The 13,634-nt window shown below is 38.9% G+C and overlaps 3 protein-coding genes and 2 long non-coding RNA genes across 7 annotated transcripts; 2 read left to right on the forward strand and 3 right to left on the reverse strand.

Annotated features, from left to right (window-relative positions):
• Nucleotides 1–1,100: 1,100 nt before the first annotated feature.
• LOC130689999 (uncharacterized) lies at nucleotides 1,101–1,616 on the reverse strand. The gene is made up of 3 exons (XR_009000870.1): nucleotides 1,468–1,616; nucleotides 1,307–1,413; nucleotides 1,101–1,218 (listed from the first exon to the last, which is right to left on the reverse strand). It is a non-coding gene; the product is annotated as an uncharacterized LOC130689999 (long non-coding RNA).
• Nucleotides 1,617–2,274: 658 nt separating this feature from the next.
• On the reverse strand, nucleotides 2,275–5,281 carry LOC130689993 (DNA polymerase delta catalytic subunit-like). 3 transcript variants are annotated; one of them, XR_009421172.1, is made up of 8 exons: nucleotides 5,178–5,281; nucleotides 4,980–5,116; nucleotides 4,789–4,914; nucleotides 3,935–4,177; nucleotides 3,713–3,862; nucleotides 3,188–3,306; nucleotides 2,673–3,106; nucleotides 2,275–2,597 (listed from the first exon to the last, which is right to left on the reverse strand). XR_009421172.1 is itself a non-coding variant. In XM_059495701.1 (3 exons), the coding sequence occupies exons 1-3, from the start codon at nucleotides 5,181–5,183 to the stop codon at nucleotides 4,824–4,826; spliced, it is 234 nt and encodes a 77-aa protein (XP_059351684.1). In that variant the 5' UTR covers nucleotides 5,184–5,281; the 3' UTR covers nucleotides 4,750–4,823. The 3 variants fall into 3 exon arrangements, 1 of the variants encoding a protein (XP_059351684.1); XR_009000861.2 differs by having other exon boundaries at nucleotides 3,188–3,648; XM_059495701.1 differs by lacking the exons at nucleotides 2,275–2,597; nucleotides 2,673–3,106; nucleotides 3,188–3,306; nucleotides 3,713–3,862; nucleotides 3,935–4,177 and having other exon boundaries at nucleotides 4,750–4,914.
• A 1,695-nt stretch (nucleotides 5,282–6,976) lies between these two features.
• On the reverse strand, nucleotides 6,977–8,524 carry LOC130689994 (uncharacterized). Its single transcript, XR_009000864.2, has 7 exons — nucleotides 8,245–8,524; nucleotides 8,066–8,186; nucleotides 7,910–7,996; nucleotides 7,530–7,619; nucleotides 7,392–7,476; nucleotides 7,129–7,255; nucleotides 6,977–7,059 (listed from the first exon to the last, which is right to left on the reverse strand). It is a non-coding gene; the product is annotated as an uncharacterized LOC130689994 (long non-coding RNA).
• Nucleotides 8,525–11,022: 2,498 nt separating this feature from the next.
• Nucleotides 11,023–11,784, forward strand: LOC130689983 (uncharacterized). The gene is made up of 3 exons (XM_057512943.1): nucleotides 11,023–11,160; nucleotides 11,268–11,471; nucleotides 11,542–11,784. Exons 1-3 carry the CDS (start codon nucleotides 11,044–11,046, stop codon nucleotides 11,689–11,691), a joined length of 471 nt encoding a protein of 156 aa, XP_057368926.1. The 5' UTR covers nucleotides 11,023–11,043; the 3' UTR covers nucleotides 11,692–11,784.
• An 832-nt stretch (nucleotides 11,785–12,616) lies between these two features.
• LOC130689981 (uncharacterized) lies at nucleotides 12,617–13,403 on the forward strand. The gene is made up of 3 exons (XM_057512941.2): nucleotides 12,617–12,761; nucleotides 12,867–13,070; nucleotides 13,134–13,403. The coding sequence occupies exons 1-3, from the start codon at nucleotides 12,633–12,635 to the stop codon at nucleotides 13,317–13,319; spliced, it is 519 nt and encodes a 172-aa protein (XP_057368924.1). The 5' UTR covers nucleotides 12,617–12,632; the 3' UTR covers nucleotides 13,320–13,403.
• The last annotated feature ends 231 nt before the right edge of the window (nucleotides 13,404–13,634 follow it).

Genomic DNA, 13,634 nt, shown 5'->3' on the forward strand with positions numbered 1-13,634 from the left:
TGTTTATGCAGTCTTTCACAACTATATGTTTATCTGTCTATTGTTTACATAAGGTCCATGGCTCTGTGGTAGAGCCTTTAGCTGCGATATCTGTTACCCAGGGTTCAAACCTCAGTAAATCTATAAAAATGCTGCAGAATAAATGTAGAAAAGAATAATGCATTGTTGCTTTTCAGTTTTATTCCAAGTGTAAATGCAAGTCCGTAAGTTACTAGAAAAAAGCCAAATTGCTGTCATATCATTCATGGCTCATTGGTAGAGCATCGGCGCAGTATGCCGAACAACCAGGGTTCGATCCTTGGATGTAAGAAATCTGTGGGTCACATTCCAGTCTGGTATAGTATGTATAGCTGAATAATAAATACAACAGTAAATAGTGTAAAATCATTTTTATTGTCCCTCCTTCCACCCACATTTCCACCACTTTTACATACGTTTCAAAATACAATACACAACATACAATACATAAACAAATACACTTAAAACTAACCCGTTGGCTGCCACGCCACCTATCTACAATAGCTACTGTCGCTATCAAAGGGATAGCGACCAAGGGGGCCGGGTGGGCCGGGCTGAGACGGCGATGAGACCTTTACGGAAATGCACATCCCAGGTCTACATCGCCGTCTCGATCAAGGGATTCCCTATGGTGCATTGCCTTTGGGGCCGTTCGGCCAATCTTGGGCAGTGGCGCTACTCCACCCCATGGCAGATAGACCATGGAGCAGAACAGCGCGGCCCGTCCCTGTCAAGCTACAAAAAAAAGGGGATCAAAGTGTGTGGGTGGCAGCCAACGGGTTAATTTGCAAGACATAATAAAACATAAAACAAAACACAACCATACCACGAAGACGAGGCGACCACGAGGTGACGAAGGGGCGATAGGGGAGGCGAAGACGGGGCGATGAGCGAGGCTAAGACGGGACGACAGGCGAGGCGAAGAACGGGCGAGGTGAAGACGGCGCGACCACGAGGCAAAGAAGGGGCGACGGGCGAGGCGAAGACGGGCGACTGGCGAGGCAAAGGCGGAACGACGGGCGATGCGAAGACGGGACGACGGTCGAGGCGAAGACGGGACGACGGTCGAGGCGAAGACGGGACGACGGGCGATGCAAAGTCGGGGCGACGGGCGAAGCGAAGACGGGACGACGGGCGAAGCGAAGACGGGATGACGGGCGAGGTGACGACGGGCGCGGCGAAGACGAAGAAGGTTTTGTTCTAAATCGTAAAAGTAAAGAAAAAGAACTAGTTAGTGGGAAATATAAGATTGTTGTTGTAACCAAACGTTGAAAGCAATTTGACTTACTTCTGCTGTCCGATGGCTAGAAAGACTGTAGGACCAGCAAATAGGCAGCAGACGGCTAAGAGTTGGCAATTCTATGGTTGAATGTTCAATTTAAATAAAAAAGCAAACTATATGAGGCATAAGAAAAATTCTAAATGCCAATAGAAATTGTGTTGAGGTACATGTCTGTGTCCGTTGGTAGGCTAAGTAGAGATTACAACTGCCAAAATGACTGTCATTACAGTTGACACTGCAACGAAGGTGAATATGGTGCACCACTCAGATCACAATTGACAGGAGACCACAAGTGGTTAAAGAGTAGAAGAACGATATTATGGTATTCCTACCCATAGGATTCTTTAGTGACATTCCTCAACGGGAAGTATTCTTTACAAATGAAGTTTCATGAGCTAAACCTTAAAAACAAAATCCGTCAATGAGATTCTGATAACAAAACATTAGTCTTATACCTCTCAATGAGCACTGGTATAGTTTGATGAATGCAACATAGTAGGTTGCTAATAGTTTTCCGGCTTGACAGCTGACACAGGTGATGACAAGACATGTACCATAAACACCAAGCATTCTGTGGGCTTTACTTCTAAAACACACTCAGAGATGAAAACGTACAGAAGCACCATTAGATTTTCTTAAGTTTTCCATTGGAATATGACATATTTAACAGAAACTTTCGAACACAGCTTTCACCGCTCCCACATAGTCAGCAAGTAAATAGTGGCACAGCAGCGTCATCTTGTTTTCCAATTAACAACCGAAAAATTCATCAAAACTGAAAATCTTGCTTTTTTGAGACGTGAACTGCACTGATGTGAACTCTTTAAACATACTTTTGGAGCGTGAATCACAATAGCCCACCCACCCCTATATTGGCTACTACCATTTCAATTTTATTATAACGAATACAGCGACCAAAACCACAAACGGCATTTTTTAAATATAGCGATTTAACAAGATTTTGAGCCCGATTTTTTCACTGTTTTATTTATCCAAAAACCCAAATGTTTCTAGGAAAATACATGATTTGGGATCACAGTTCAACAAAGATGCTGATTGCGCTTCACACACATCTATAAATTTCGCAAGTTGACATATCTCTGGATTATTAGCTAGTCAACATCTGTATGATAATACACTTTTCTTTTTTTTGAACAGCTGCAATGGTATTTCGGTTACAAGTTCCACGGCAAAATTTCTCCATTGAGACAAGGACGCCAATTGTGCGTTATCTTGTGCCTATTTTCAATTAAATGGATACGCCGTCACTTTTCTGCTCGGACGAGCTCACTTTGGCCTGAAATATTGTTTTGAATGGTGTAATTAGTATACATTGCATACATTAGATTGAATCAATTACTTTTGGACGTACGTTTTTTAATTGTGTGAGGCTGTCAAATCGTCGACAGGCGGTATCTAAAGGAGGAAATCAGCTAAGAGCTTGTGGACTCATCAATAAACGCAAAACTATTAAAAAATTATGAAGATAGCCTGAAACCAGATTGTAAGAAAAATTAATTTTAGTTTCCAGCACTTCGGTACAGGTATCATCGTCAACGTAGGCGCAGGTGATTCAAGAGGAAATGAGGTTACACGAACAGAAAATTAACCATACAATTCAACTGATAGATAAATACCATGATACGTGGAAGTAATTGTCAAGCAAATTTCACTGTGTACTTTTTTGTTGGTTGAATTTGGAAATGGCTTACTAGTTGGAATAAGTTTTTTTCTTTTACCCCAAATTTGCTTTCCGGGCAGCGCACTTTTAACCTTCTCTGCTGATCATAGTATCTGCATGACCCGCTGCAGAATTATCACAAGTGGAGAGGAAATCGGGTCACAGATACAAAGGGTTCCAGGTACACGTTTATTTTCTTTAAATACCATAACGCGTGAAATAAACGAATCCGAAGAGCTTCGGTAATCATTCCAACTACCATAATTTTTTTGGCACTGAGCCTCCGTCAAATTTCTTTCCCAATTCTTTATAATTACGAATCTGCCTTTAGAAAAATAAACAAGAATTAGTATAAATTTCTTGTCAATTGAATTACGTAAAACTGTGGAATCCTAGAGACATAATATTTTGCAAACTCTTCGAATCCCTTGAAAGCAGAAAATTTTCTGCTAAAAGATCCATGTAAGCCAGATACAGGTCAACTGGTACTTCCTTTTCGACTGGCATTGGCAGGGATAAATAACAAGTAGGATCAAATGCAACTGAGACCCCATCGAACCCCAGACACACCACAGCCAATTTCAATACCCAACTAAAGAGATCTACTACTACAGAATCTTTCTGTATTCTACTTATGATAAAATACCCAACATTCATGTGCAGCTTCCTGAAAAATAAAATGAGTTGGAACACAAATGAACCTTGCTAATAAAACAAATTAGCTATTTCACCTATATTTCGTCAGTGTCCATCGATGCAAGACTTCTTCAAAATCGGATTCAGATGTTCGTCTAAGCCCTCCCAGAACAACGTAGAGTAGTTCTCGCGAAGCAGGATGCTGGTATCCGGCAAAACTGCGGAGCAAATCTACCGACTTGCAACTTACCCAATTCAAAATCGTTATGATGCACAAGTTAAAAACCTAGCTTTTATAAAGCAAGTAAATGGTATACCTTAAATACACTCGAAAGTAATGCATGGTCACCTTGGCAAGGTGTTCGCCAGACCACATCGTTCGTACAAGATGGCGCCGAGCATTTGCAGTTCCTCCCTTGAATTTCACCTACAAAAAGGAAGGTCTGCTACGTTCGGCTGCCGTGATATAACCAGCCGCTACGACGCCATGTTAAATGTTGCCATCAGCAGCTCAGCTCAGCACATCACCTGAGCCACCTAGCGACTAGCCCCCTACGAGACTAAATCAAATATTTTGTTTGACATATTCGACTTTAATTGGGCGTTAAGAATAATGTTTATATAAATTAGCACTTCCTAAAAAGTTAAATCAAATTACAAATGAATTAATTACTGAATTAAAAAAGAAATTAATGAATTAAGTCTATTACAAATTTGCTACACCTTTCGCGGGTGGCAGTAGTAAAAAGAAAAAAAAATAAAACAAATGGAAGTAAAATTTGTTGCCAATGAAAAAAATTTTAAATGGGATGGGAAGAAAAAAATCTAGATATTGAAATAAACCATAAAAAAAACCAAAACAGAAAGACTAAGAACTTAATCTAATTAATTCAATGTGCGTTAGTTTGTACGATGTTTCGCCGACTGTATCATTCGCAACAATGTGACGTTTGTAATAATAACTTATACATCTACTTACTAATGCCATCAACATTCGTTTTTCGAAATACGGAATTACATGACACCACGCATTTTACCGCCTACTCCCTCCGAGACTCTTACGATGCTATACACAATTTTTATAAAAATCTTTTGGTTATGGGGAACTTACTGAACAATGAGTCGTGTAATTTATTGTTTTCAATCTATTTTACAGAAGCCAAACCATTACCTGTATGCACCATCATTGACGAGAGCGGTAGGTTGTCAGGGTAGGCCGAATCTTTTCATAAGTTTATCCTGTTCCGTGAGATCTTTTCTAACTTTTGTCCTCATATAAAAGATGGGGCAATCTCGGCTAAATGTGACAAATTATTAGTATGAAGTATGTAACATGATTATGATATCACTCAAACTATTTACTTGGAACAAAGAATCTCTTCGTTGAGATTTCCTCGGCACCGTTTAAATTCTGTCCATAAACGATTAAACTTCTCTTCGAGAGCATAAGTTGGCCAATTTCCCTCTGGTAGAACTCCGATTCTTTCGGCTTGCAAAATCTGTTTAATTGGAACAGTAATTTTAACAAACATCGCCGAGTTAGGCAGAAATTAGACTTACTTGCATACAGCACTATCGTCTGGAAGGACGGTTTTGCATCCAACATAGTTGGCTTTGCGTGTGGTAAAGCTAGCCAATCCACCAATTGTTGAAGTAACAACTGAAGGCCCGGGTATGGTAACCATCTACAGTACGGAATACAAACGGTTCAATTATGTCAAGCAAATAAATGCGATGAGTCCGTGTTTACGTAGCAACAACGAGTCCGCTTTAGATCCAAGTATGGGTTCAAAAATCCAAACAAGGGGTTTTGAAAGCTGATTTTCCAAATAGTATTGGGCATCAATAGGTACGCTGTGTTCCAGGACAAAAATCGGGTCTTCCGCCTAAAGAAGACGTATGAAAACTTAATAGTTTATGAGAAATTTGAAATCCAAAGACGAACCTTGAGGTAGGCTGGTGTATTTTTAGCAGCTGTGATAACGATATACGGAACTCGATCCCCTAATTTTGGGGTTGTACCAGCATCTCGCTTACGCATCTTGTGAGCTAGTTCCACACGTGCCTGTTTGCTGGCGTAGTCTTTATCTATTTTAGTCAGTTCCTTTTTTATAAAAGAAGGCAAACGGATGAAATCACAGTATTCCAAAACATAGTTACGCTCTACCTTGGTAATCACCAGAAGTGAGATATCGATTTTGTTGCACAGCAAGTCGGAAATTGTTTGTTTGGCGTATTCTAAGGCTCCATCCGGGTCTCTAAGAGAAAATATCAAACCCTCAAACTTCGAATACTGAAATTGATGACTTTTTGTTTACCGCTCCATCAAAATTTTCTGCAGACAGCTATTGATAAGAACTTTCAAAAGCAACTTCAAAAAGGCACAATAGCCCTTTCAAAAGTTGCCGTCAACCCAGGCAGGGGGAGACACTGCCTTGTTGACCCACCGGGGAGATTACCCGGTGATTGGCAAAGAGAAGCCGGAAGAAGAGCCGAAGATATGGAACATTTTTACTGGAGCGATTAACCTTTAGTTCGGATTTGTGGGTAGCCCCGTCGCCCTCCGTGAACACATCATCGAACTAAGCGGACCCCCACGTCCCCTTTCCGGCCAGAGCCCTCCAAAAAATACCATACTCTCCAAAAATACCATACCACCTATGAGCAGGAATTCAAATATTTCAGTGTTCGCGCTACCTATGAACTAGGAAATCAAACATTTTAGAATTTGCGCCACCTATGAACCAGGAAATTAACCATTTTAGGCTTCGCGCCACCTATGAACACGAAATCAAACATTTTAGAGTTCGCACCACCTATGAAAAGATAAGAAATATTTAGAAAAATAGGTCTTCTACGCCAACTACGAATTTAAACACTAGTTTGACAGCATCTATGAATAGGAAATTGAAACATTCATTTACGCCACAAATGAAGGGGAGTGAAACGCTATTTACGCCACAAATGAAGGGGAGTGAAACGCTATTTACGCCACAAATGAAGGGGAAGTGAAACACTGTTTACGCCACCTATGAACGGCGAAGTGAAACATTCTCGACGCCACCTATGAACGGCGAAGTGAAATATTCTCAACGCCACCTATGAACGGCAAAGTGAAACATTCTCGACGCCACCTATGAACAGGGAAGTGAAACATTTTTCACCCCACCTATGAACGGGGAAGTGAAACATTTTTCATGCCACCTATAAACGGCAACCCAATACACTTTAGAATTGCAGTACGCTTAAACGTTGCCAGCTTTTCAAAATGGATTTCCCACTAAACACCATGCCTTTTGTACAATATTAGCCAAATCATTTTGAAAAATAAAAAAAATATGCATTTACCTAGTTGACGAACGGTTCTATCTTGCCTAACTCCTGGTTCCTCCTAGTATCTTCACATCTACATTGTTCAGACACAGTATATCCCTTTAATGAACTAAAAGAAAAAAAAAACATAATTAACAGAATCACGTTTTCAGAAAACATGTTGAAGAAACCCACTTACCTTGTTGACAGAAATGACACCAGAATAGGACTTTAAAATATTCAGTTCGGAACCTCAAACTAAAAAGCATTAATCGATGTTTGTTGGCCATAATTACCATTTAACAATTTCACCCCTCCTGGCCGTTCTATTTAAAAAATATTAGCTTGTTATTGAGAATGACATCTTGGCAATTGCACATACATTTTTCCGTAAGGGAACAATATAATTTTGTCAACAAATCTGAAAACAATAAGTTTTTTTTTTCGTTTCACAAGACATACCTGTTGCAAATATGTTCCGTTTTGTTTCTGCAATGCAATTAACGTCAAAATTCCATTGTTACAAGGACTGCTGGTACTCAAAGTCCTAAAAGAAATGCTTTTTGGCATTAACGTAAAGATCGAAAAATTTGCATTTACCTTGTTGACGAACGTTTCTATCTTGCCTAAGTCCTGGTTCCTCGTATTATCGTAACATTTATCTTCTCCAGACAATGTTTCTTTACCACACTAAAAAAAAATAAAAAAACATAATAAACAGACACTGATACTTGTCAAAGTCTGAGTGTTAGACAGTCTAGTAGTAAATGGCGAGTGTTAGTGAAAACCATTTCCAATACTCTAGATATCCTTTACTAAGGTGAAAGTATTAACAAACATGGCGTATGTGTGTTTATGTGTTATGTTTAATCCTCGGGATTTCCCTAAGCTTTTCAAAATGAAATTCCCACTAAACACCATGCCTTTTGTAAAATATTAGCCAAATCATTTAGAAAAATTAAAAAAAAATATGCATTTACCTTGTTGACGAACGTTTCTATCTTGCCTAAGTCCTGTTTCCTCCTGTTGTCACATTTATCTTCTCTAGACAATGTTTCTTTATCACACTAAAAAAATATAAAAACACAATAAACAGAATCATATTTTAGGAAAACATGTTAAAAAAACGTATTTACCACATTGATAACAGAATGGGGCTTAACATCAGCAGTTGGGAACCACAACGTAGAAAGTATAAATCAATATTTGTTGGCCATCATTACCATATAAAAACAATTTCATTCCCTCCTAACCTTTCTATTTTAAATAACATTAGCCTGTTACTGATGACAATGAATGGCATCTTGGCAATTACCTTAGCCCTCTCTCTCTTTCCTTCATATCAATCAATGTCAAGAAATTGTACCTATTGCAGCAATTACAAATCCATTAGGAGTAAAAATTTCATAAACCATAGATCATAATTATAAATGCAAATATTTTCACATCAGCTTGGCAAAATAATGGTGAGTTTGCAATAATTGCTTTGAAGTTTAGAAAGAGTGCTTTTGTCTTACACTTTCTTCAACACATTCTGGATTACTGCCTCATCTGCATTCTGCCCCTTGGCTTTAAAATAATAAAACCATATTGTAAGAAATGGACAGCACACAATCTATGAAACATGAAAACAGAAAGAACATGAATTATACATTTAATAAGAAAAAAAACTAACATACTTATTACTATGTATAGCTACAGTATAATACTCTTGTACCAATGTGGCGACTAATACTTAAAGCTGGGATATGTATCACAAATACAGCATTAATCTAGTAAAATGAAAATTATATCATTGTTGTATTATTATTAATATACCTATTCTTGTAACCATAAAATAATTATTCCTGAGCTTAACTTGGTGAATTTTCCCTCTTTTACAGGGGTTATCTACTACGTTTTTCAAAAGAGAAAGTAGTATAACATTAGTGATGCCTATTTAGTTGATCCTGTTGATTTCGTTAGTAGCTTTGGATACGGCAGACATTACATCTCAGTATGTGATAAGACAAAAACCTGAAGAAAACCAAACCTTTAAGTCAAATCTGTCTTAATGCTTCAAATGTGTAGCTATAGTAGTAAAATTAACAGTGTAGATTATGCAAGACAAAATTGTATCAAATACCCTTTCCCAGCAAACAATTCTTCAACACGTGCAACACAACATTTTTTCCCTAAGGGTTATCATCCTTTTTTTGGTATAATACCTACAACAACAATTTGATGTGACCTTGTTCAAGAGACGGGAATGGGATAGGAAATCCATGATTGAATATATCATCAAAATGGCGATTTGAGCAGTACAGCCAGTCGGAAGTAACATTCCACGTTAACGCACGGCCAAACCAGCGATTCTAATTCAGAAGAATGAGATCCATAAGAACGTTGTCAATTGGAAGCCTAGATGCCCTATCAGCATGGTGTACGTACAAGGAATAGTGTTCTTTTTCATTTCAAAAATGGAAAACCGTTGTCGAATTGCCTAGTTGCTCACAAGCTCCGATGGTGGCGTTTGCTATATCGAACCTAAATTAGGCCACACCTTCTCGTCTGAAAACAGGCTTTACTCGGGGTGCGCCCTTAAAAGGAGAGCTGTCTCACCTTGCTTGTGCACCATGCTTTTACTGCTGTTTATTCAACAACCGTTTAACAAATGAAAAAATTAATGTTTCATTCGGAATCAGCGTAAACTTTTGATCATTTAAGGCTAGATTTAATTGAATTCCAAGAGGTATCAAAATTATAAATTTTTGAAAACAAAATTAGGGGATTCCGCCTGGAAATTTCCGGGCAAATTCCACTATTTTTTATATTTTCGTATTTCAAGCGGAATTTAGCAAACTATGCATGATTTAGGTTCAGAATTTAACGAGGATGATGGTAATCAGTTTTATTTCCATCTGGGATTCATATTTTGTGAGTTATTGCGAAAAATGCGGTTGTGTTTTAAACCTTTTTCAATTCAATTGTTTCGTTAAAATATCCCTAAATGCAGCAAAAATTTGCATGATTTTGATTCCAAAGTTAATGAGGTTGATGGAAATCAGTTTTATTTTTACTGGGATTGATATTTCCTTCGACCGACCAAGAAAGTCAAAAGCCTTCGGGTACTATCAAATCTATTGTGAGTAAAGCTTAAAATACCACATGGAAGTAGAAGCTTACTATGTTGTCAAAAATTAGCAGACCATAGAAGGTTTTCTCTAATTCCAGGCGAAATTTTAAAATACGGAGAGAGAAAAAATAATGTTTTATTGTTTGGAAAGCTCTATTTTAAAGGAGACTATCTCTCTTATGAGAATGTTTGTGAAAGCGCTGAAAAATTCTTGTTGACGTTGAGATAGAAATACGTTTCGCTGGCGATTTTACGGACCAGTTGAATGGACTCTAACCACAAAAAAAGTCTGTTGCTTTCAGAAGGAGATTAATAATACAGGGAAAATGAATTTTAGAACTAAGCAATATGGGTAGCAAATGATCGCAAGGATGTGGCCCAATAATTCGAGTTTGCAAAGTCACGGGAAACAATGCCGTCCATTGAACGCAGTTTCTCCAGAGCCGGAAAACTTAGCCTAAGGTTGTTTCAATTTCATTTTCCCCGAATCTTGGCATTTTTGATCTGATGAATGTGTAACACTGGCCATTATGCATGGTTTATTATTTAGAGTACGTAGAACATCGGTCCAGCTGATTGCGTGCCAAATCCTTTGGGCAAACGTTTCTTTTGTGGCACAAGACATATGTGTGTGTCACTTTAAACATGACACGATTTTTTCTATGGCAAATCATTCACTTCCACGAAATCGTTTAACTACAACCTTTTTTGAGCACATAAGCTTTACAGCAAAAGTCACGAGTAGCTTCCTACATTCCCAATATAATGATGCAAATAATAATAGCAATAATCACGCAAGTCTGCCATTGTAATGCACGAGGTTTTTTTTTTCGTACTGATGCCGAAAAATTCGGTTAGACAATTTCCGCATGGGAATATGGAGCTTCGTCTAATACGTTGTAATAACTAGCTCACGCCTGTGGCCGTTACCGAGCAACAGCTTTGACCCCAAAAAGAAACAAAAGAAAAATACGAACGAAAAAAAAAAAATAAGAATTCATGACCGAAAAAGCTTTAAAAATGTGTGTTGGCTGCAGGTATATAAAGCGTTCGTGCTGTTCAGTTAGATATCCGCAGTCTTACTTTGCCTCATCCAACATGAAGACTTCTCTTGTGGTAACACCATCGTTTTTTGAAAAACTATTTCTTTCTTAGTCATCTTTAAGTTTTTCGTGAATTCCTTTGTTTGCCAAAGTTTAGCCATCTGTTCTTTTTGCGAATAGGTTCTTGTCTTGAGTGCCGTTGTGGCCGCTGTTATTGCCGATGGTGAATACGCGCCTCCAGCGTACGAGAAGAAATACGACGGTTATTTCCAATATGCCAATGTTCCCGGTAAAGACGAGTACGAGTTCGGATACAACCGCGGAAATTCCCAGCACAACCGTAACCACTACGAGCAGTCCAAGGATCACCGTTTCCGCACCAAGGTTTGTTCATTTAGGATACATCGTTTTGTGCCGACATTATTGACAGAAAAATTGGGATTGTCTGGAACAGGTCAAGTGGAATGATGCCTACAGTGGCAACGGAGAACATTACTGGGAATACAACCATGGTGATGCCGGTTATGCTGCTCCCGCCTACGCACCCGCTGCCGCCTACTCCGACAATGTTCCCGTCTACCAGCCCGCTCCAGCCCAACTTTAAACGCATCAAATCCCCATGAAAGCCTATTGTTGAAAAGCCCATTTCTTTGAGAGAAAAATATTGTTATTAATAAATTTTGTTGTTATTCATTAACATTTCGTTCGGAATACTCATTTCATACGTTGAGATCCTCCCGAACAAGGATCCCAACAAATTGGTGCAATTGGATTTTGTTACTCCGCTTTATTTCTATTTTAATCTTACTTTTAATTAACAAAAACCAGATGATGAAGATTGTTATAGCCTAAATGAAAACAAATGAAACCTCTATGAAGTTGCAACGTTAATCAACTGTTTGGGACTCATCGATAACGGCAGAATAACCGTAATGACATATCGCCTCAAAGATGAGCTAAATTGTGGCAACCTGATGAGCTGCAACTAAAAAGCAATCTCAATTATGTCACATACATATCCCAAAGCCAAAACGATATAGACATGCTCATTAAGATCAGAGCCTAAGGGGGCTCTTTCACCTCATCAGTATTCACGTTTTTCACGTTTTGCTGGAAACGTTATTTCGCGCTGACGTACAATTAAATCGTAACGCATAGCTTATAAATAACTTTGTTTCGCAAATCTTTCTCATTTACTATGCCTCTTACGTTGCTTGTCTAATAATACAAATTTCTGATTATTTCACCTTTAAAAACCGCGTTCGACATTTCTGCCATAAATGGGCCTTGATTTTTCGTGAGGGGATTCAACATAATAAATCCAAATGGCTGGATGTTTTGCCAATGCAAAATCAGTACGTTGCGAATTATTTAGGAAATGTTCGCCATTTTCTTCCTTGTGGTACAATACAGTCTATTGAACTTGCGGTGGACTGTCAGCAGCGTACAATGCCATAACCAGCCCACAGTGTTGCTCTCACTAGCGTGAAGAGGTTTGGCCCCGAAACAAAAAAAAAGCCCCAGCTACATTGATGACCGAATAATATGTGTTGGCTCCACTTATTTAAAGCCGTTACAAGTAATAGTATTTCGGCGTATATAAGCCAGCGGTGTTCAGCTGAAAATTCGCAGTCTGACTTCGAATCATCTACTAACATGAAGACTTCTCTCGCGGTGAGCAACATCGACTATTTTAGTGTCTTTAAAGTTTATGAAGATTATTCTAATATGCTTTAGTTTTACCTCTGTTTTCTTAAATGTTCTTTTGCGATTGAATAGATCCTTATTTTGAGTGCCGTTGTGGCCGCTGTTATTGCCGATGGTGAATATGCGCCTCCAGCGCTGGAGAAGAAATACGAAGGCTATTTCCAGTACGCCAATGTTCCAGCTAAAGATGAGTACGAATTTGGACACAACCGTGGCAATCCTTCCCACAACCGCAATCAATACGAACAGTCCAAGGATCACCGTTTCCGCACCAAGGTAATAATTATTTAATTCATTTCGAATTGTTGGGATGTGCTAAAGACGATGGATGTTGAACAGGTCAAGTGGTCTGATGCCTACGGTGGCTACGGTGAGCACAACTGGGAATACAATCACGCCGATTCCGCATACAAAGGCAACGGTTACCCAGCTCCAGCCTATCCAGCTCCCGCTCAGGATTATTCCGCTCCCGGTTATTCCGCTCCATACCCGACTTACGAAGAAGCTCCCGCAGCTAAAGTGTAAACTCCACTGCTTGTCAATCTTTTTATGCTGGCAAAAAAAGGACGCGTTATTGTAATACATGTTATTAATTATGATATTCAAAAACATTTGGTTATGCCACTTTCATTTCAATCGCCATGCGACAGTCCAGACAAAGCGAAATGAACCTTTGTTTTTATTGTTACAGAACACAATCACGTTATACGTTTATCTGCGTATATGAGTCAAACGGCTGGCTGACCGTATCAGCCCCTGTTTTTTATTATTATAACGAGGCCATCGTCCAAACTGTCTTATTTGTGTATGGCCCACATAATCGGTAGTCACCGTTTGGCT

Source organism: Daphnia carinata, chromosome 6 (assembly GCF_022539665.2).
Source record: "Daphnia carinata strain CSIRO-1 chromosome 6, CSIRO_AGI_Dcar_HiC_V3, whole genome shotgun sequence".
Lineage (NCBI taxonomy): Eukaryota > Metazoa > Arthropoda > Branchiopoda > Diplostraca > Daphniidae > Daphnia > Daphnia carinata.